The 23,185-nt window shown below is 48.7% G+C and overlaps 2 protein-coding genes across 3 annotated transcripts; both read left to right on the plus strand.

Annotated features, from left to right (window-relative positions):
• Positions 1–1,731: 1,731 nt before the first annotated feature.
• UXT (ubiquitously expressed prefoldin like chaperone) lies at positions 1,732–9,269 on the plus strand. Of its 2 annotated transcripts, XM_037512465.2 has the most exons (7): positions 1,732–1,799; positions 1,975–2,081; positions 3,032–3,113; positions 3,234–3,301; positions 3,561–3,668; positions 8,887–8,950; positions 9,164–9,269. In XM_037512465.2, exons 2-7 carry the CDS (start codon positions 1,984–1,986, stop codon positions 9,215–9,217), a joined length of 474 nt encoding a protein of 157 aa, XP_037368362.1. In that variant the 5' UTR covers positions 1,732–1,799; positions 1,975–1,983; the 3' UTR covers positions 9,218–9,269. The 2 variants fall into 2 exon arrangements, with proteins under 2 accessions (XP_037368362.1, XP_037368361.1); XM_037512464.2 differs by lacking the exons at positions 1,732–1,799; positions 1,975–2,081 and adding an exon at positions 2,252–2,475.
• Positions 9,270–10,534: 1,265 nt separating this feature from the next.
• ELK1 (ETS transcription factor ELK1) lies at positions 10,535–22,128 on the plus strand. Its single transcript, XM_037512460.2, is given in 7 exon segments — positions 10,535–10,619; positions 17,389–17,661; positions 19,567–20,016; positions 20,673–21,119; positions 21,803–21,904; positions 21,988–22,036; positions 22,039–22,128. Coding segments are annotated over 7 exon segments (1,419 nt in total). The 5' UTR covers positions 10,535–10,568; the 3' UTR covers positions 22,086–22,128.
• The last annotated feature ends 1,057 nt before the right edge of the window (positions 22,129–23,185 follow it).

The raw sequence follows: 23,185 nt of genomic DNA on the forward strand, positions 1-23,185 counted from the left end.
CTTTCAGGGACGTGAAAACTAAGGCTGCCATGAGATATCATTACACAGTTATCAGAATGACTTCAGTTTCAAAAGTAGTGATGACCCAGTAAAGAAACTGAATTACTCATATATTGCTGGTGGGACAGTAAAATAGAACAGCCACAAAGTTTGACCATTTTGTATAACATTGAATAAGAACCCAGCAATTGCACTCTTGTACACTTATCTGATATGTGAATATTTATGTCCACACAAAAACCTATCCACTGATGCTCCTAATAACTTTATTTGTAATAACCACAAATTGGAATCAGCCCAGATATTCTTCAACAGGTGAATGGTTAAACTATGGTCAGGTCATCCATACCTTGGAATACCACTCAGCAATAAAGAGGAATGAACTATTGAATCAATTCCAAGGAAAGCCCCCCCCCCAAAAAAAAATGGTGATTATCAGAGAGGAAGGAGGGAATAGCTTGGTTGTGGATAGTGACACAGATAGCAGTTAGGGAGGGAGAGGAGGTTAGGTAGGACACTGTGCGTGGCATAGTAGGAAATCTGCACACATCTTTTTATGGTCTGTCTGCTCTGAGTTAATTTTCCAGCCCAAGGACACATCTGGAGTACAGGGAGCAGTGCTATCTGAAAAGCTTCAGCACAGTGGGGCACGCCTGAGACCAAGTGTCCAGGAGGGTGATAAGGAGCTCAGGGGGCTGGACATCAAGGGCTCCTGGCAGCGGAGAAGGCCAATAAAAGGAAACAAGAGTTTGAGGAGAAGGAAAGTATTTCAATTCGTTGACAAATGAAGGAGGGCAGTAGACCAGAGGATGGGTTTATCTAGAGGTACAAGGTAGTAGACAGGGGGAGTGGGCAAGGGTCAGCATATCCATCCTTGTGACACAAACATCTGGCGGTTTTGGTGGAGGTTTTGCTATCACATGGTGGTCAGCAATTCAGATACTATCTTCTTAGTGATGCTCTTTCCCCTCGGGAGGTAAGAAAGGAAATGAGAGCGCTTATCTGGTGGGACAGAGACAGTCATATACTTTGTTGCTGCATCAATAAATCCATTCAGTAACTTGAGCGCATAAAAAACTAACAAAAATAAATTTTAAAAAGCTTACACATTTAAATAAAAACATAAGAACCTTTCTAACTACAAATAGCGGATCTTGGGCAAAGGACTTCAGCGACCCTCCATTTGACGCCCCTATTAAATGAAGTGACTGGACACGGAGCATTGTCAATATCTGCCTGAAGCCCAATTATGGATTGTGGGTCGCGGGGTTGTCGTTATCAAAGACGAAGTTTGGAAAATTTGTCTCCATTTCAAACTTTTTAAATGCTCACATTCATTCATGTTGCCGGAGTCTAACCCAATCCTCCCGTGTGGAACTTCAAAATCCAGGGGACAGATCACAGGGGTGTACTCGCCTTTTTACACACCAGAACCATGCGCAACTCTGACCCCTCTGCTTCCCAAGCTCTGGCTTTTAAATACTAAATTTTCCACTCCCTCTACCTCCACCTGTGCGCTCCGCCTCTCCCTAATCGGCCAAATCCAATTAAACCCCACCCCATCAGCCACGAACGGCTAGACGCGCAGTCCCTGTTCCCACGCTCCACAACTCCGCCATCTCAGCAGATTCCACAGCGCCCAGCCCCTCCCTTCCTCACTTCTGCTGTTTTCTTTGGCTCAGGACCGCCCCTCCCCACCTGGCTATTTGGTTGGCCTGCGCCCTTATCATACGTCATACACCCGCGCCACCCGGAAGCCCTGGTTAATACCAACCGTTCTTATAGCCGGTGGCTCTAAGGTAATGGCCGTATTTGGGTGTCCCTGGGTGGCGGGGCCCCAGAGTTGGGAGGGGCAGAAGGAGGAACCCCCAGCATGAGCTGGGCGAGCCCACTCCCTACGTCGAGAGGGTACAGAGGTATTGCGCATGAAGCCAAACTCTGGTCAACGTGATCTACCCCCTCCCCATTCCTCAGGAGCCCATCATGGCGACGCCCCCTAAGCGGCGGGCTTTGGACACCACGGGGGAGAAAGTGCTGCGCTATGAGGCCTTCATCAGTGACGTGTTGCAGCGGGACCTGCAGTGAGTGACAGCGCCGGCCGGGGCGCTTGGAACGTTCCACGTGGTGGGCGGGACTTTCGGAGTCAGGGTCTAGCCTTCTGATTGGTGAGCGAGGCGCTCAGAGCCCAGCCCTCTGGCGCCCTTCACGGAAGAAGGAGGGGCGACATCCGGGGTGCGCTTTGGCTGCGACTGGGCGAGCTTCGGTAGAGTGTGTCTGCGCATGCGCGGCCTCATGTTGCTTCATGCTTAAGAGCTAAATCTCCGAAGCCTGAGTTCTCAGGTTCCTGCCCAGGCATGACCGTTCCGCCATCTGTGAGCACGTTGGCCCTTGCCTCGCTTTTCTGTGCCTTAGTTTCCTCATACGTGAAATGAGGAAGTTAATGGGACCTTCGCAAGTGGCGGTTTTGAGTTTTCCGTATGTTCAGTGTTTGTAAAGGATTTAACATGGATACTAGAGGCTCTATGAGTATGAAAATTATTATTACTGTCATTATTACTCTGTTCAGAACTGGGACTTAGAGTACCCTAAAAGGAATGGAGGATTTTCAGCGGTGAGAACAGGATATTCTGATTGGAGGAAGGTATTGGGAATGGAGTGCAATACTACTGCTAATAAGTAATGACTAACACAAATACAGAACTTACTATTTGGAAGGCACCATTCTTTGTGCTTTATGGTGAACACTCATTTAGTTTTCTTAATGATTCTCTAAAGTACTATACTTGGCCCTATTTTATGGATGGGGAAATGGAGTCCCAAAGAGGTTATTACTTTCTATAGTCACACCGCTAATAAAAATGGAGAGCCTGGCTTCAAACCCAAGCAGTCCGACCAGAGTCCAGATCTTCTGCACTAAAACACACTTTAGCCTAGGTGAATGAGGGTCTAAGATCATGATAGCATGTATCCCAAGAGGGACAGGGCTTCCTGTTGGTCACCGTTTTATTCTTGTCCCATCATGTCACATCAGAAAGGTGCTGGACCATCGGGACAAGGTTTATGAGCAGCTGGCCAAATACCTTCAACTGAGAAATGTCATTGAGCGACTCCAGGTAAAGACTCCAGGGTTAGGTACCTTTTTGGCAAGGGAGAAGGATGGGAAGAGACCAGAATCTGTCACATGACCCAAAAGTTGACCACTGACCCCTACCTCTTTTTCACTGGCACCACAGGACGCTAATCACTCGGAGTTATATATGCAGGTGGATTTGGGCTGTAACTTCTTCGTTGACACAGTTGTGTGAGTGTCTACCTACCCCTCTGAGCCCACAGGGTTCCCCCTTCCTTCATTCCACAAATATTTTTTTTTGAGTATCTGGTACATACCAGACATTGTCCTAGGTGCTGGAGATGTACAATGAATAAAGTAGGACAAAACCCCTGCCGTCCCTTAGAGCCTCAATTTGGGGAAGGAGGGAAGAGGGAAGTAAAAAATCTTAAATTGTGTGGTGTGAGAAACATGATAAGGACTTTCTCTTCTTCCTCTGCTTTGTCCTCAGCCCAGATACTTCCCGGATCTATGTTGCCCTTGGATATGGCTTTTTCCTGGAGTTGACACTGGCAGAAGCTCTGAAGTTCATTGATCGTAAGAGCTGTCTCCTCACAGAGTAAGTCCATTCCATGAGGATAGTGTCTAAAAACACCACCCTTTGCAAAACCCATCTCTCTTTTCCCATGGCTGCCTGTGGGACCCATCTCCCTTCTTCCTTGGAGCTCAGACTGAGGAAAGTGAGGCTGCAAAGCCCTCCCCTAAGTGTAGCACATAATAAGCACTTCATTAATGGTCTTCATAGTTAATTGGGCATCTGTTATATGGCAGGCTCTGTAGTTGGTGGTGGGGAGAAAGTAGTGAACAAGATAAGAAGGATTCCTTGAGGGTTTACATTCTAGAAGGATTATACCATTATACATTACTACAATTTTGAACAGATCTGGGGATTCTCAGCCTATAAATCAGTAACAATAAAACAAGTTACCTCTGACTTCACCTTCTGTGAAGGTGCTTTTCACTGTACTCTCACCACACTGACCTTTAACAGACTTCTTTAAACACCCCTAGGATGGTCCCACCTTGGGGCTATTGTACTGGCTGTTCTCTTTGCCTATAGCACTTTCCCCAGGTACATGTATGGCATCCTTCCTCCTTGCTCCATTTAAGTCTTGCTAAAATGTCATTTTTTTTTTTTAGAAGTGGGATACAGGCCCGAGTTGCAGGGGGTGAGAAGATTCACCAGAGAGAGTGGGGAGCAGAACAGGCAGATGTACCAAAATATACTGCTGAGGGGAGCAGCGGGCAAGACAGGAGAGGTCTGCTGTGCCATGTGGGTTGTTCCCGGCTGGCTGGGGATCGAACTCGCATTGCAAAGGCCGCGGACAGCCTCACAGTGCTGCACTCAATACCCTGCGCCACCAGGGAGGCCCTAAAATGTCACTTTTCAATGAGCCCTTTTATAACCTAACTTTGAAATTGCAACCCCTGGCACTTCTGATTCCCCTCCCTTACTCTACTGTTTTCTTTTTTCCCCTAACACTTAGGACCTCCTAATGTTTACTATGTAATTTACTTTGTTGTAGTGTTCATTGCCTCCTCCCACTAGCATATAAACTTTGCAAAAGATATAGTTTGTACCCCCAAGTGACTAGACTAGTGCATAGCATATAGTAGGTACTCCATGTTTGTTGGATAAATGTAAAAGGAAACAAATTGATGTGAGGGGTCAATTAGATCTCTGTAAATGGTGGATAGGAAGGTGATATGGGGAGAAAGTATGGGCCCTGGTTGAGTTTAAGGTTTTATGCAAGAGGCGAAATTGGGAGTGTGGATGAGAAGTTTGACATGTAGCTAGGGAAGGCTTCCCAGAAGAAGGAATATTTGAGTCCAGTGAACAAGCCATGAGGCTAGCTGAGAAAGACCATTCCTGGCAAGGGCACCAGCATGCCTGCTGAGTTAGGGGAATTTCGAAGAGAGTGGAGCATAGTTCGGAGGAGGGAGGGAGGGGCGCTGAGCAACACACTTAGATGAACAGCACCTCACCAGTATGAATATCACTCATTTAAAATTCCTCTGGGTCACATTTGTCTCTATTATCCCTATATTCATTTCTTCCAGAGTTGCTTCCTCTAGAGTTTCAGTAATTCTTCTCTTTCCAAAGTTTTCCAGGGTGTCAGAGTTAGCAGGCCCAGAAGAACCTCAGACCTTCGTGGTCTTAATGATCAGATCACTGGGAAAGAGTTTGGTTGCAGGATGTGCTTTCATTGGCCAGTGCAGTTCTGAATTCTTGGCTGTTTAAACCAAGTTGATTTTTTTAATAACAAAGCTTTCCTTGTTACATTGCAAAATTCCTAAATATTTTAGATAGATTTTAAGTTTTTGGGATTTGATGTCTTTCCCAAAAATGGGGTGGTTTAAGTTGTCAGTGCCAGCCCCTTTGTCTTTTTGATATATTGAGCTGGTTTATTATTAGTATGATGAGAAATGTGATTGAATCTCTCATCACTTTATCATTAGTAGGACTCTGTAGAAGTTTGATCTTTCTAGAAGATGGGGATTTGAATCAATGTAGTTCACTCTCCTCTTTAAAAATACTTGGGGGCCTCCCTGGTGGTGCAGGTGGTTGAGCACAGCACTATGGGGCTGTCCACAGCCTCTGCAGCGCGGGTTCGATTCCCAGCCGGCCAGTGAGATTCCCACATGCGGCAGACTTCTCCTATCTCGTCCACTGTTCCCCTCAGCAGTGTGTTTCAGTCAGTCTGTCTGTTCAGTTCCCCGTTCTGTCTCTGGTGAGTCCTCTCACCCTCCCGCATATCTGGCCTGTGCCCTGGTTCTTGTGTGCATGAATAGATAGATCTTTTAAAAAATAATAAAAAAGGACCTCCCATGGTGGTGCAGCGGTTGAGCGCTGGGCTGCGAAGCTGCCCACAGCCTCTGCAGCACCAGTTCGATCCCTGGCCTCCAGCGAGGGTCCCACATGGCGTGCAGACCTCTCCTGCCGCCCACTGCTCCCCTTAGCAGTGTATTTTGTCACTCTGCCTGTTCTGTTTCTGGCTCTGGTGAATTCTCTCACCCTCCCCGCTTCTGACTATAACCTAGTGCTTGTATAAATAAATAAATAAATCTTTAAAAAAAAATTTCAGAGGTATGCCTCTGAAATAAAATAATAATAATAAAAATAAAAATACTTTGTTACTTTGAATTAACATTCTTGCAAGTTATTTTATGGAACCAAAACTACCTGTCAATCCTTCCCCTTTTTAGTATCTCTTTGTTTGGGGAGTGGATCCGGTCTGTGTGTATATTCTTTCCTGATTGCACAGATAAGTAGACATGTAATGACTATTAATACTACTTTACATAGTCAATCAGTAGTAATATTTAAACATCCCTTTTACGTTACAACCAGCATTGGTGAACTTTACATTTTTCTCCCTTTTTTTAAAGATTTATTTATTTATGCATTCAAGAACTGGGGTGCAGACCAGAGGTGTTGGGGGTGAGAGGATTCACTAGGGACAGAGTGGGGAGCAGAACAGGTGGATCTACTGAATTACACTGCTGAGGGAAGCAGCAGGCGAGACAGGAGAGGTCTGCTGTGCCATGTGTGTTGCTCCCTGGCTGGCCAGGGATCGAACTTGTGCTGCAGTGGCTGGCGATAGCTTGATAGCACTGTCTTTAACTGCTGCGCCACCAGGGAGGCCCTACATTTTTCTCCTTTTAAGTGTTGTGCTCATAGCGTTTTATAGATTCAGCTTGTACCATAAGCTAACTTTGTTCTCTTTTTTGATGTTCAAATTCTCCTTTAGAAGCTGATTAAGTTCAAGCCTCTGTTCTTAGAGCACCACCCCAGATACTCTTGAAAGCATTCTTACTTCCTGGCAACAATACCACACTCCACTATTTCCTGTCCTCAAACATACACTCAACTATCTTTTGAGGACTTCAGGTTCCTTTGAGTGCAGTAATCATTCACTTATTCACTCAACACACAGTGGGTGCCTACTGTGTGCTACACATGGTTTTGGTTCCTGGGGATACATCAAGGAAGAAAGCAGGCCAGATCTCTGCCCCTACAAAGCTTACATTCTAGTCAGGGCAGACAGACAAAAAATAAATAAATGAAATAATGTCACAGGCTGACAATGCTGTGGAGAATAAGAAACGTCACCTAGGATGGAGCAGTTGTGATTTTAAATAATGTTTGATTGCATGGGTGGGAGGAGTGGTAAAAAAGAAGAGAAAGAGGAGTCCAGGTTTTTGGTTGAACAACTGGAAGGATGGTGTTGCCATTATCTGCAGTGGAGAAGATAGGGCAGGAGCAGCTGTCAAGGCTGAAGTTCAGGAGGGTAGTCTGGACTGAAAATATATATTTGGGAAATAGGGATTTATAAATGGATTCATACTAATTGTTTCCAATTTAACACTCTATGTTATGACTTTCTACTTTCCTTAGAGTGTTTAGTTTCATGCATCCCTAAAACTGATTCTTATATTGACAGATAACCCAGCACAATGAAATGCACATTCCTTGGCACATCCAGATCCTGCATTATCTAGCCCTCTCCTACCTCTTGGACTCTGTATCACTTTCCTTCCATCGTTTACTTAATTGTTACTCTGGTCTCCTCACTGCTCCTCAAAAAGCTCTTTTATGCCTCTTTGGCTTTATGTGGGAAAGATCCTCCTATCGTTTAATTCTTACTCATTCTTCAGAAAGGCCTTCCTTTTCCTTTGTATCAGGATTCTTTTGGGTGACCAATCAAAGCTGACTTAGACACAAGAAATTGTTTTATGTAATTCAGCAGTCCAGGTCCAGAGTGGTTTCAAGCAACTCCAGCTGCTTAGTTGCTAAGACCTTGACATCTTCAGAGTCCTCTTTCACACCCAACATCTAACCCTTTGGTTGACTCTACCTTGAAAATATATCCCAAATCCAATCATTTCCCATCACCCCAACTGCTGCAACTGTAGTCTCTGTCTCCATCTCTCACCTGGACTACTGCATAGCTTCTCCACTGGACTTCCTGCTTCTACTCTCCCTTCAGCCCTAGCTAATTCTCCACACATCAGAAGGATGGATCTTTTTACTCCTTTGTCAGTTCACATCCCTTCTCTGCTCACAGCCATCCTTTGGCTCTCATCTCACCTAGCATAAAAGTGAGTCCTTACCGTGGCCTTGTAGGTTTCACACACCTGCCCCCACAGCTTGACTCTGATCTCATCTCCTCCACCCTCTTAACTTCTTCTGCAGCCACACTGGCCTCTTTGATGTGCCTTAAATGTGCCAGATACACTTCCACCTCAGCACCTTTGCATTTGCTATACCTTGTGTCCGGAACATTCGGACTCCATATGTCCACACAATTTTCTTCATTTCAAATCTTTGCCCAAATGCTTCTCAATGAAGCCATCCCGAACACTGTAAGAGTTGCAGCCTCCACTGCTACACTTCTTATCTTCCCTCATGGCTTAATTTTTCATTGTACTGATAATCATCTAACATACTCATATTTTATTCCATCATTTATTTGTCCCTCTTAACAAGAATTTGAGCTCCATGGAGCTAAGGTTTTTGTTGTGTTTGCGGCTGTCTCCCAGGTACCTAAAACTACCTGGCCTAGAGTAGGCATTCAATAAAAGTCTTTGGATCAGTGCAGTCCAGATGGTGGCCAGGCTTCTCTACATAGGAGCTGGTCAGGTAGCCAGGTGTCCTGCCACCTGCGATGTGGAAGTCACCTAAGAGGTAGGTAGTTCTTGAAGTGATGAGGAAGTATGGCCCTCAGGATCATAAGTGGGGCCCACTTGGCCCTTTTCTTGTTTCTTTTCTCCAGGCTCAGCGACAGCCTCACCAAGGACTCCATGAATATCAAGGCCCATATCCACATGTTGCTAGAGGTGAGAACAGCTCACCCCATCCCAGACTCTGTCTTCCATGTGTGTTTAGAGCAGTGACCTGAGCAAGGGAGAGAGCCAGAGACCATATTTCTTTCTAAACTGCAGCCAAGCTAGAGCCAGGCTGTTTCTGAGCGGGGTGGGGGCATCAGAGCAAGCCTGGGGCGAGGCCTGAACCCAGCCTCCATTCAATGTCTTTCATTTTCTTTTTTTCAGGGGCTTAGAGAATTACAAGGTCTGCAGAATTTCCCGGAGATGCCTCACCATTGACTTCTGCCCCCACTCCACTCCCCCACTTCATATTAAAGAGACTGAATTCTTTGAGTCACATGGCTCTTCTTTTCCCCTTTAACCCTTGCTGCTTACTAAGGTACCCTGTTTCTAAAGCACAAAGTTATGAGGAAACCCAGAGATCTAGTCTCTGTGTGGAACCTTTAAAGCTCCCCTCTAGTCCCGCCTCCAGCCTGTTGCCTGGCAGCATTTACCACTTCACTTTCTATGGTGCCCTCTATATTCTGTCTCCTTGACAACCCGGGCCCCCTGACCCCTCGGTCTGTTTTCCTGTGCACACTCTGAGTTAATGACCGTAGCCAATGAGCCGATGCAGGGTAGAGATTCGTGCCCTAGGCAGTTAGCCTTTCACTCCAGGTCCTGAGATTTACCCCTCTCTCACACCCCTAGTCGTTCCTCAGGTACCCTAAACCCACGCCCGCCTCTGCCCAACCACGGCCAAGGCCGGCTTCTAAAGAGTCCCAGCTTCCACCAATGGGCGCAGAGCCGGATCCCGCCTCCCCGGCCCGGCCCTATTCCAGGTTGAGTCCAACTTTAGCCAATCAGTGTAGAGCCAGGTTCCGCCCCTCTATAACTAACTGCAGCTCGACCCTGCCATCCTCATAGGCACTTGGTTTCCGCCACTCAGCGCTCCTTAGCACGTCTGGCAGCTGTCCTGCCCTCCTACCTCTGCTCGGTTCTAAATTTGTCTTTTCTAACCAATCACTGTAGAGTTGGCCTGCCCGCCTACGCAGAGCCCTGGTCCGACCCCCAACTTGCCGGCTGCTACGCCCACTCCTATACAAGTCCTGCTTCCGCCGAGCGGCGTGGAGTGCAGAACCGCCCCGTTGGTGTTTTGGCAGCTGTCTAGGAGTCCCTCGTCCGCCAACCAGCAGAGAGCAGGCCCACCCGTCCCCTTCCGCGGAAGCTGGCTGCCTCCCATCAGGCCCTTACAGGCCAATCAGGGCGAGGCAGGCGCCCCATGACTCTTGTCAATCGCCCCTGGGCTCGGTGTCTTCCTTGAGCCAATCAGGATTGAGTGCCGGCGGCGAACAGGCCCCTCGGAACCCAGGCGGCCATTTGCGTTCCGTCTGTTCCCCTTGGGCCAATCGCTGCAAAGCTCTGTGGGGCAGGGCCCGCCTCCCAAACCCGGGAACCCGCGCCCTGGATCCGTGACGCTTTGGCCAATCCTCAAGCCTTGGAACGCTTGGCTCCTCCTTCATAGGCCCACGTGAGCGGTGGGGAAACGCAGGGGCGGCTTCTAAGGTGCTACCGCCGCTGCCGCTGCTGCTGCCGCCACCGCCGCCACCGCCGCCTCGGAGCCGAGGCCTGGGGGGCGGTGGGGCCGCGCATGGAGCCCCCGCCCCCGGAGCTGCTAACACCGCCGCTGCGCTACGCACAGGTGAGCCCGGGCTTGGAGGGTAAAGGGCCGGGTCCATGACCCCACGTATCCTTCCCGCCCCCGCACGGGGGGATGTGGCTTGGCCGGTGGCCTGCTGGTGTTCGACTCCCCACTGCCACACCACGGGTGGTGGACCTGCCAGTGGCATTGTCCCCTCCCTTCTCCCCTTGTAGTGGAACTGACCATGGCCTAATCCCCCCTCCTTTTTTTATAATGGATCGGTCTGCGTGATTACATTTCCCCCGACCTTACAGTAGACTCGTCCGTGGTCTTGCCCCCACCCCCACTTATTGGAGACTAATCTCTGGCATTGTCCAACTCCTTGACAGTAGGTGCGTCTGAGTGTGTCTCTTCCATCCTCAACTTTCAGGACCCTGTCTGTGATCTTGTTTGTTTCATCCCTCCTGTTCCTTCTAGTGAATCAATCCACGGCGTTGAGCTCACCCCCCCCCATAATTGTGAGTTGATCTGTGAATTTGTATTTCTGCCTCCTCCAAACCCCCCATCGCATCAGTCCTTGGCTTTAGCACACACACACACCCCCATTTTACAGTGGATCTGTCGGCATGCTTGTAGTCATATCCCCCTACTTATAAGTCCATTGCCCTCTCTCCTCCCTTTTGGTAGATTCACTCCACTTCGTGGGCTTCTTTCCTTTTAATAGTGGGTCAGTTTAGTGCTTTATTTCCCCCCATTTTCAGTAGCCCAGTCCATGGCCTTGTCCCTCTCTCCTTTTAATCAGCCTCCACTGTTGTGTAAGAGTCAATGGGGTTTTCTTGCCCCTTCCCTCACCACCACCTTGCTTTTGCAGCAGATCTGCTCATTGGCCTTCTTACTGCCTGTGGACTTGGGTTCACCCTCCACCCCCTCAAGCTCTCAAGTCTGGTCGGTGCTTTGTAATCCCTTCTCCAGGAGGGTCAGCCTGTGTGCTTTTATTTATTTCCCCTCTTTTCCTTGTGGTGGATTAGTCTGTGGCCTTCCCTGCCTCTACCACCTTTCTTAATAGCGGACCAGCCTGCGTGCTCGTTTTTTACTCTAGAACATACACCTCCATACACACTGTTAACAATTAAAACATTCTGCCTCACTGCAGTAAATGAATTAATTAGTAATGGTGATAATACCATTAGGAGCTAACATTTATTGAGCACCTACTAGGTACCAGGTAAAGTGCTTTCTAATAAAGAGTTCATTTAATTTCTCAGCATAGCCCTATGAGGAAACTGACATAGGGAAGTTAAACACTCAGAGGAGGCCCAGTGGGTGCTTAGTTTCTGTTACCCCTCAGAACACAGAATTATTTTTGATACTATCCCCCCTCTCACCTCATCCCATTCCACACAAGACCCTACTTCTTAAAAAAACAAATTAGTTCCCTTCACCAAGCCATTTTTGGCCTGTGCCCTCTGCCTGCGGAGCTGTCTCCAGTCCACACCTTGTCTCGCAGCCATCCATCCTCAGTCCTTGCAGCTCTGTGGCCTTCGATTAATGATTTAACCACTTTTTGCCCGTTTCCTCATTTGTAAAATTGGGGGGGGGGTCAGAACTAGAATCTCTGCAGCATAAATAAAGAATACCTGTGACTTAGTAATAAAACAGCAACCTGCTACACCCCCCACCTCAACTCTGTTCCAGCCACACTATTCTCCCTCTTGAAATTCACCAGAGGAGTTTCAGCCTGCTCAAGGTGTCTGTGCTGCCTCTTTTCTCTATGCCAACACTCTACCCCCTATCTTTACAGGGGTCTTTCCAGATATCAACCTTGCTGGGCTCGGGCCCCTCTCTGTTTCATTTGCCCTTATGCCCTTTATCATTATCAGACCCATGGTATAATTACCAGTTTCTGTATTTATTGTCTGCCTCCCCATCAGAATTGGAGTCCCATGTGGGCTTACAGTTTTTTCATAGTAGCTGCTCAGTAAGATCGATTGTATGAATATGAATGTGGGCTCATTATCATTTTAGACGAAGGGGGGCTTGGGCAGGTGGAGATGAAGAGGGCGTATGGGAGCTGGTTAAAAGGCTAGTTAGTTGTAACTGTTCATTCAGCAGGCAATTACTGAGCACCTGCTGAATACCAGGCACACTTCTAGGTGCAGGGCATATGGGAGGGCACAAAACAGGCAGAAATTCCTGCCATGATGGAACAAATGCTTGCTAGAAGTGAGGGCAATTGACTATAGAAATACAGGTAAAATCAGTGTTTTAAAGAAATGCTAAGAAGGAAAATGAAAGCAGGGTAAGTAGGAAGAGACCATGGGGGTGGTTGAAATCTTGGGCACAGGACAGGCCTTACTTAGAAGGTGTCAAATTTAGGCCTGAAGGAGGTCAGGGTGGGAGGCAGGCAGAAGGAACAGTTGATACAGAGGCCCTGAGATGAGATAATGCCTAACATGTCCAAGGAATGTGACAGAGGCCAGTGTGGCTGGAGTAGAGAGGAGAGAGGAGCCAAATGGTATAGACTATGGGAATCCAGAAGGTTGGACGGGAGGGATTTAGGGACGGAGAAGGATGACACACTGGCTAATGTTAGCATTTGTTAAATGTCTAATGTGTGCCTGAGCTACTAATCTAAGTTACATATGTTGACATTTAGCCCTCACAGAAGCTTCTGAGAGTAGGTATATTTTAAGGATATTTTATTTTGAGGGTAAATATCTCCATTTTACAGGTATAGAAACGGACCCAGAGAGGTTGAGTAACTTGCTCAAGGTCACACAGCTAGAACAGGGCAGAGGAGTATGAGACTGAAGACCCAGAGAGACCAGATTTGCAAGGACAGACGGGTTATTGGGCACATAGGACCGCACCAAGGAAGAATTAATTTTGCCCGAGAAATGCTGGAATTTGGTGATTGTGTAATAAAGGGGTCAACCAGGTGTGAGAAGGGGGAAGGGCACTCCTGGCAGGGAGAATGGCACCTACTATGCTCAGAGGTGGGAACTGGATGAACTCGGGCTGCCTGTGATGTAGTATGCATGCCAGGCTTGTCTTTGTACATGCTGTTCCCTCTCTCAGAAACACCCTTCCCACAGATGTCAGCATGCCTTGTTGCTGCTGCGGCTTTCTCAGGTCTCTGCTCAAATGTCTCTTCCTTAGGGAAGTCCTCCCTGCTTACCCTGTGTGAAAAGCATCCCTGACACCCTCTAGGATCTTACCCTTCTGTTTTTCTTCATCAAGAGCTGGTGTTGTAAGTGGCTAGGATCGCTAACCAGAGTCATACTACCTGGGTTTGAACCCCAGCTCTGCCGACTTCCATCTGTGTGACCTTTGGTAAGTGAGTTAACCTCTCTGCCTCCATTCCTCATCTGGAAAATGAGAGGTAATAATAATTCCTACAACCCGTAGTGTTAGTTTGAGGATTAAATGAGTTAATTGGTGAAAATGGTGTAGCACAGTCAGGGTTGTATGACGGGTTTGTGTTTTTCAAGTTAATATTATTACTCATCACATATGCATAGGTATCTAACAAGCCTCTAAGACCAACCATCTCCAAACGTGACCTGCTGATCTCCTCTACAAACCTGCCCTCCCATCTGATTTGATCCAAGTTCCCACATTCCAGGTGACCAGGCCACAAACCTAGAATCACCCCTGATGCCTCTCTCACCCACAATGCTATCTATCAGCAAATCCTTTTTGCTCTGTCTTCAGATCTTATCCAGAACTCAGCCATTTCTACCAGTTCTGCTGCTACCACCACCATCTCTCACTCGGACTATTCCAGTAGCCTCTTCAGCTCCTCCAGTCAGTTCTCACAATAGCCAGAATGATCCTGTTAAAATCACCTTCTCTGTTTACAACCCTCTCGTGGGTCCGGTCTCACCCAGAGTCAAAATGGAAGTCCTTACAGGGCCCATAATGTCTCACTTGGTCTGGCCCCCTTTGCCACTCCGCTCCATGTCCTGCTCCCTCCTCTCCAACCTCACTGCACTCCTTTCTCTTCCTCTGACTTTCCTGGCAGTGTCCAGTCTCAGGGCCTGTCCTGCTGTCTGTTTCTTCTGCCTGGTGGTCACTGCCCGACTCCCTCACCTCTTTTAGGTCTTTGCTCACATGTCACCTCATCGGTGACTACCTCCTCGACTACCCCTCACAAATCACAATTCCTACTACTCTGCTTCATTTTTGTCCGTAGCTCTTATCACCATTTGATATATTCTCTACTTGCTTACCTTGTTTCTGGTCTGTCTCCCCCACTAAGATGTGTTTTCCACCAGGGCAGGGCTTTTTTGGGTCTGTTTTGCGCATTACTATATGTCCAGTACTGGCCCACAGGTGACGCTCGATAAATGCTTCCTAAGTGAATGAGGTGAGACATATAAACACAGGTCTGAGGAAGGATGATTACTAGAATTCTTATTGGGGGTTACATGGGACGTACGATAATAAGCAAAATACAAGAACTGTGTGCTGTTGAGACCTGAAGCAGATCGTTAAGATTGTACCTTCACTGGTAGGTTCTCTTGCAGCCGAAAGAGGAACTGGTAAAATTGCCTGTCCTCTCCACCAGGAGTCACACTGAGCTCGTTGCGCCTGTGGTACAAGCAGACCATCACAATAAGCTCAATGAAGTCTCCGATGACCAGACACTCTGATCTGGATGCTTCATGGCTTTGTGCCTTGTATAATTGCCTAAAATTGGGTCTGCTGAGTGAACTTCAGAACAGCCCAGACAGAAGAGGAACACACTGTATATTTCATTACAGATGAAAGAATCAAGCTGCAAATGACAGAGGGAGGTTCTTTGAAACCTTCTGATTTAGAAGGTCTTATGTTTAACCCCACCCAGCAATCCCAGCACTCTGAAGTTGATTGATGAAAGCTTGTTAAGGAACAGGAAATTCATGTATATTTCCAATGCACTCTCAGGAAAGAGAGCAGTTCTGAGGACAGGGAAGGTCCTGTCCTCTGTGGGACATGCTGAGGGAGCAGTAAAGGCCCCGTTTTGCTTCATGTAAGATTAGAAGCTAAAACAACTGGAGCCCAATTGCCTGGGTCCAAATCCTGGCTCTGCCTCAGAGCAGGGTGGCCTGTAGACATCACGTAGACCTGAGCCTCCACTTCCTCCTTTGCAAATCAGCAATATTAAGAATACCTTGCTCTTCAGAGTTGGGCTGAGGAATGAGTGAATCAATGCCTGTAAAGAAGAACAGTACAAGTCTTCATGCCCTCATCCAAAACCCTTGGAGCCAGATGTGTTTCAGAATCTCGAATTTTTCAGAGTTTAGAATGATAACAAGGTGCACAGAAGGTGTTACATAACACCCTTAGTGGGCTTCATAATCAGCCACATTCAGATTTCTGCAGCAAAATGTATTAACAGTCATGCTAAGTGAGGATCAGTAAAAATCAGAAAGGGCCTTGTTTCATTCCAGATCAGGTTTTGCTGTCCAAAGGGTTACAGAGAAACCTCCTGCCTTTAGAGCTTTTAGGGTTTGGGAATAGCAGATAAGGAATTACAAGCAAATCAGAAACTAGTGCCCCTGGTGTATTTAATCCATGTAACAACCTTCTGAACGAGATGGTATTCTTAATCTTATTTACAGATGGAAAAAAGGAGGCACAGAGAGGTTAAAGAATGTGCCCAGCATATAAAGTAGCAGAACCCGGGTTCCAAGGATTCCAACCCTGGCAGGTGGGCTCCAGAGCCTGGGCCACTGTACCATATGCATCTAATTGGAATAGCACCTGGCAGGGACTAAGCGCTCAGTAAATGTTATTACTGTTACCAAGAAGGAGGACATATAGAGACAGAAATAGGTGCGAAGAGTGTGGGGTAGAGGACAGACAAGAGGAGGCATCTAGTTGCAGAAAGGCATCCCAAAGGCAAGGCCCCTTGGGCTGGGACTCAAACTATGAGCAAGGAAACCCCACATGGAGTGAACAGCCTTTGCAAGGGGCCAGCAGATGGAACCTCCTGGAAAACTTGATGTTTGATGTGGACCATTATGGTAGTTTTCTATACCTGCTGTAACAAATTATTCCAAACTTAGCTGCTTGAAAACACAGATTTATTATCTCAGAGTTCTATAGGCCACAAGTCTAACCTAGGTCTCACCAGGCTGAAATCTGGTGTCCACAGGGCTGCATTCCTTCCTAGAGGCTCCAGGGGAAGATGGGTTTCCTGATTGTTGGCAGAATTTACTTCCTTGAGGTAGTAGTAAAGTTTCTCACTGGCTGGCTGCTGAGGGCCATTCCCAGCTTTATGAGGTCACCACATTCCTAGGCTCAGAGCCCCCTTCCACTTTCAAAGCAGCATTGGCAGGGCAAGTCCCTCCCATGCTTTTACCCTCTGTTGCCTCTCCCGTCAACGTATCTTGCTGAGCTACCTTCCTGTCTCCTGATTTATTAAGGGTTCCTGTGCCTGTTCGTGTGATTGGATCAGAATACTCTCCTTATCTTGAGGTCCGTAATCTTAAATTCATCTGCAAAGTTCCTTTTGCCATGTTATATAATATACTCCCAGGTTCCACAGGTTAGGATGTGGACACCTTTGTGGGGAGGGAGGGGAGATTATTGTGTGTACTACAGTCTGCCCTCAGTCTCCCAAAAGAGTCATGTTTGTTCCACATGCAAAAAAATTCACAACTACCCTCGGGTCCCAAAAGTTTCATTCCATGACAGGTCATCCAAAGGCCAGCAGAGGAGCTTAGAATTTAGCCTGAGGGTGTTTAGGGAATGAAGGTGGGGTTCCGGAACAGAGGTGGGAGCAAGGTGGCAAGAAAGAAATCCTCTTCCTGCTGACCTCTGCCCCTTCATGTGTCCACAGCCTCTCAGCTCTGAGCCTCTGCCCTCCAGGTACCCCTGGGATGGCGTGAGTGCTTCCCCAGCGATGGACCCCTCTGTGACGCTGTGGCAGTTTCTGCTGCAGCTGCTGAGAGAGCAAGGCAATGGCCACATCATCTCTTGGACTTCACGGGATGGTGGTGAGTTCAAGCTGGTGGATGCCGAGGAGGTCGCCCGGCTGTGGGGGCTGCGCAAAAACAAGACCAACATGAATTACGACAAGCTTAGCCGGGCTTTGCGCTACTACTACGACAAGGTAAGTTGTCAGGGCTGGGCACCTGGACATCGATGGCAGTTATTTCATTTTATTGTCTGAATGGCTTTAACTTTGAAAACCATACTCAGATTGGCCACTTCGTATCCTTCCCCCACCCTGTGGGACTCTGAGTCCATTGTTGCCCCCACCCCACACACACCATTTCCCATCTAGCTCAGTCATTTCATTTCTTGGTCCTACTGTGCTGGCCAAAACCTTCATAGCAATATTAAATACGGACCCACCCTCACCCCCCTTTCTGAGATTCCAAAAGTCATACTGTCCCATTGCCCCTCCCCAACATAAAATTTCATTTTCTTTATTCCTATAACTAAAACTTTTAAAAACACTATTAATAATGATTCTTCCTCCTCTACAACCCCTGGGCCCATTCTGGGTGCCCCCAGTTATTTAATAATCTGCTCTTATTACAGCTAGTTGCCTGAGCTTAAACACCCATAACAGTTTTAAGAATGAAGATTCCAAAAGACTCTTATTCCTAATATCCAGACCTCTATGACGACATTTTACTAACCTTTCCTTACCTCCTCCTTTGGGACCCTCAACATTTTTATCAGTTCTTTTCTTCTCTCATTACTTTAGCTAAATCCTCCCAAATGACATGTATCATGCAAGCTCCTCACCCTTTCCTCTTGGATTCTCCAGGCAACACTGGTCCACTCCATTCTTTAAATCAATTATTTTGCCATCTTCTTCTACAGCTAAAACTTACAATGATCCTCATCTTACCCTCTCAGACTCCAACACTGGATATTCTCGCTCTACCCCCGATATTTATAGCAGTTCTTCTTTTTTAAACTTATTTACCTAAAACTTCCAAAACAATATTCATTAATTCCTTTTCAGTCCTGACACACCTAATCATCATTACAGATGTCCCCAGGGTGTCCTCGTATCCTCTGATGCCTCTCGTCCCCCAGAACAGCCTTAGGTCTATGCTGTGCACCCCCAATCATTTGTAGCATCTATTCCATTTTCATATTTGATACCTATAGCTCAAATAGCCAAAACAGTGGTATCACTTGGTGTTCTGAGACCACACAACATTCCTGACACCCTCCAGACCTACCCTCAAAATACCCCAGACATGATCTGTGACCCACCAAAGCCAACTTGAAGATTATCCCCCCGATATTTATACCAGTGATTTAATGTTTTTGTGTAGTTATTCTCAGTTACTTTGTTTGCTAGCCACCATAGCTTAAACATCCATAACAGTGTCAAGAATGAGATTCCTCATCCTGTCCTCCTTCGTGACCTTGTCCTGTTCCACACCATTGTCAATAGCTTTAAATGATCCTCTGTATTAATAATTTGTAACCACATTCTTCTACATTAATTTAGTTTCTTTCAACATTTATATTAATGATTTTATTTTCCTGTCTTACCATGTCCTGGCAGCCATCCCCAGGGCCTGCCCCATTAACCCACAGATACCCCTAGTTCCTGGAACAAGGAGGAAAGCCTACCCCTATACCAACTCTCCTAGAGGGGTGCCATTGTAGAGTGGGGCCAAGGGGGGAGGGAGGGAGACTTGGAGGGTAATGGATGGGAAGGAGAGGAAGGGCAGTAGACTAAAGGAAGAATTGTGGAGGAGAAACTGGAAAACAATAGCGAGGCATCTGGATGGGGAAAAAGAAGTAGAAGCTGCAGGAGGAAAAGGGAGGAGCCCCCAAATTGAGAAAGAGATGGGTAAGATGTGAAATGGGCTGGGAGGGGGAATATGTGAGGAGGTGGAGAGGAGTGGCTATGTAAGAAGACAGGAAAGGGGTAGGTGGGAAGAAAGACACAGGAGACACACCCCTCCACCCACCTCTATCTATACCCTCCCTCCACCCTGGCCCTTTCTTCTAAGCCCTTCTGTCCTGTCTCTGTCCTTCCCAGAACATCATTCGCAAAGTGAGCGGCCAGAAGTTTGTCTACAAGTTTGTGTCCTACCCTGAGGTCGCAGGGTGCTCTACTGAGGACTGCCTGCCCCAACCCGAGATGGCTATCACCTCTACTGTGGCAAATGTGGCCCCCACTGCTATACATGCTATCCCCGGGGACACTGCCTCTGGGAAGCCAGGCACACCCAAGGGTGCGGGAATGGCAGGCCCAGGTGGCTTGGCACGCAGCAGCAGGAATGAGTACATGCGCTCAGGCCTCTATTCCACCTTCACCATCCAGTCCCTGCAGCCACAGTCACAGCCACCCACTCACCCTCGGCCTGTCTCAGTGCTCCCCAACACCATCCCAGCAGGAACAGGAGTACCCTCCTCGGGGAGCAGAAGCACCAGTCCCAGCCCCTTGGAGACCTGCTTGGAGGCTGAGGAGGCCTGCCTGCCTCTTCAGGTAAGGACTGGAATATGGAAGATCATTAAGAGGAGGGGTATGCAATTCCCAAATGAGGAATGGGGCGGTAGAAGGGACATAAATGTCCTATTAAAGGGAGTGTGGCAGAAGGAAGGACACTGAAGTCCCCTTGGAGAAGGGGATGGGGAGGAGAGCTGGGCTTGCACTGAGAAGGCAGGAGATACGTGCTATGATTCCTTGTACCCTCATCATGTACTAGGTGCCCTGAACGTATTTGTTTAATGCACTGGTCCTCACACTTTAGCACTCATCAGAATTACTTGGAGGGCTTGTTTAAAAAAAAACCCAAAGTTTCTGATTGTGTGGGTCTGGGGATGGGCCAGAGAATTGGCATTTTTAACTAGTCTCCTGACGAGGCAGATGCTGCTGATCTCTAAGGCAGATTTTTGAGAACCACTGCTTTAGTAAACGAGGGAGGTATCCCAAGGAGTCCCAGCCCTAGGGGCAGCCCTACCCCCAGCTAGGAGAAGCTGCCCCAGAAGAGGTCCCCCTTCATTGGCGAGTTGGAGCTCCCTTGTTCTGTTGGAGCACCAGTCCCAGTGTGCAGTCATGTCCCCAGCACTAAGATCACCTTTCTAAGGGAAATCATTGGCTTGGCTCCCGTGGCAATCTTTATGCACCCAATCCTTTCCAAGGTCATCCTGACCCCACCCGAGGCCCCAAACCTTAAATCAGAAGAGCTGAGTGCGGAGCCGGGGTTGGGCAGGCCACTGCCCCCAGAAGTGAAAGTGGACCGGCCCAAAGAGGAGTTGGAAGCCGCATCCAGTGCCGAGATGGGGTTTGGGCCGGAAGCCCCTAAGGCCGGCGCTGAAGTCCCTCCTGCAGAGGGCGTACCAGCCCGGCTGCCCGCGGTCATCATGGAGACAGCTGCGCAGGTGGGCGGCCTCCCTGCTTCCGCACCTTCCAGCACGGAGATCGCTCAACCTCAGAAGGGCCGGAAGCCCCGGGATCTGGAGCTTCCACTCAGCCCGAGCCTGCTGGGTGGGCCGGGACCCGAGCGGACTCCAGGATCGGGAGCCGGCTCTGGTCTGCAGGCTCCTGGGCCAGCGCTGACGCCATCCTTGCTACCTACGCATACATTGGTGAGTGCAGGCAGAGGGGCGGGGCTGGCAGCCGGGACTAGTGGGATTGGCACGGCGCGAGTGGGAGGAGTTACGCCACGAGGGCCAATGCGGTTGTCTGAGTGGGAGGGTGGTGCCTGGGAGTGGCATTGGCTGTGCCGAGGCCAGGTTGAAGGGCCAGGGGTGCTTTAGTGAAGGGCTGGCGAGTCTCCAAGCCCCAGGACCATGGTCCAAATGAAGGACAGGGCCGGGAGTTTTCTAGGTGGGGTCTGAGGCCTTCCCCGCCCCCTGAGTTTTCTTGGAAACTGAGTTGGGGCATGGCATGAGGAGCATGGGCAGGGGTTTTTGGTCTGGGATTTTCTGGGAGATTTGCAGGGTCTGCTGTAAGAACCTGAGGTTGACATGGTGACTTGTGTTGGCGTGGTGACTTGTGAGGTGTGAAACCAGCGTGTGGATAGGGTCTTGTGGGTGGTCTTGCCCATTGAGGCTGAGGGGTGGGCTCTCAGGACTGGGGACATGGTGTCTGTGTAAAGTTGGAGAGATGCCACCGGCATGTCTTACTAGTCACGGTCTACGTCTGTGCACTTCGGGGCAGTGACCTCAGAAGTCTGAATGGGAAGGCTGCTGGAGCTGGATCCAAGTTCCTTCTCTTTTCCCTCACCTTCCCTCTGTTCACGGGAGCTTTAATCACCTTTTTCCTGCAGACCCCGGTGCTGCTGACACCCAGCTCGCTGCCCTCCAGCATCCACTTCTGGAGCACCCTGAGTCCCATTGCACCCCGTAGCCCGGCCAAGCTCTCCTTTCAGGTAGGATCCCCTCCCCACATCCTGGACTGGGTACAAGACCCTGACTGGCCCCATCCATGACCTCTCCCTATTTCTGTCCCCAGTTTCCATCCAGTGGCAGCGCCCAGGTGCACATCCCTTCCATCAGCGTGGATGCCTCTCCACCCCCGTGGTGCTCTCCCCAGGGCCCCAGAAGCCATGACTACCACCACCACCACCACCCCTTTCCTGGGTTACTCCATCCATGCCTTGAACTTCTCTCCAGCCAGCCGTATCAAGGAGATACATAGTTCATCCGACAGACTCGTTCTGTGGTCGTGGTGGAGTGGGGATTCTTAGGGAAAAGGTTCTCTCAATAACCCTTCCACCGAAAAACACAACTTCTCTCTTTGTCAGTCCCCTGGTGGCCGCCCTTACACGTCCCTACTCCAGTGGTGGGGATGGTTTATTTATTTTTTGAAGGCCACTGGGAGGAACCTGGCCCAACCCTTTCAGGGGGTTGGTGAGGGCATCTCCCCCATCTCCACACATTTCCCCCAAGATGAGACAATCGGGGTCTGGCTTGAGAAGGACCTTTCTTTATTTATTTCTCAGCCTGCCCCTGGGGAGCTGAGGGAGCCCTGTCTCCGTTTCTGGGTGTGAGTAGAAGAGCTAGCTTGTTGTAGTTTATTATTCCTGGCCGTACCCAAGGGTCCAGGAAGAGTTTGTGCTGTTTAACGGTTTGGGAGTCTTGGCCAAGGATGACTCACACCCTTGGAATAGGCGCTTCCACCTCCTGAGCCTTTCTCAGACAGCTTGTCCTTTTTCAAACACCTCTTGGCCGGGGAGGAATGCCCCTTTTGTTCGTCTCCCCCTGAGAAGCCATTCCTGTGTCTGCCAAACTCCTGGGGTCCTGCCTGTTACCTCCCAATGGAGGGTTTTTTGGGGGAGTGGTCCCCGTCTGGGGGGCCTCTCCAGCCAGTACTCCAGGTCTCCCTGTCCCCCACTCCCTGCCATTTTGATAGTATAATCTATTTTTAAATGGGACTTTTCACCAAGGGAGAGGACATCTCTTCCTATATCTGAGATGGGGTGGGTGGGAAGGAAGGGATTGGGGGGATCTTCCTGCCACCCCCATGTGTTTATTTTTGATACCAAACGTGTATTTTCAGCTCCCTCCCAGCCCCCCAATTTCCTGCGGGCGGGTACAAAGGACCCTCTAAGTGTCCCTGGAGTTGGGAGGGAGGAAAGGGGGACATTAAAGCGCCTGTCCTGTCTGAATTCCAGGCTGGAGTGGGTGGGTTCACAGGACGCCTGGGCTGC

This window comes from Talpa occidentalis, unplaced genomic scaffold, assembly GCF_014898055.3.
Source record: "Talpa occidentalis isolate TD23 unplaced genomic scaffold, MPIMG_talOcc4v2.1 talOcc4.15, whole genome shotgun sequence".
Taxonomy (NCBI): domain Eukaryota; kingdom Metazoa; phylum Chordata; class Mammalia; order Eulipotyphla; family Talpidae; genus Talpa; species Talpa occidentalis.

Coding starts and splice junctions, on each gene's coding strand:
- UXT (XM_037512465.2), top strand. CDS start 1,984: ATGGCGACGCCCCCTAAGCGGCGGGCTTTGGACACCACGGGGGAGAAA. Junction 3,114..3,233: donor ATGTCATTGAGCGACTCCAG/GTAAAGACTCCA, acceptor CTGGCACCACAG/GACGCTAATCACTCGGAGTT. Junction 8,951..9,163: donor ATATCCACATGTTGCTAGAG/GTGAGAACAGCT, acceptor TCTTTTTTTCAG/GGGCTTAGAGAATTACAAGG.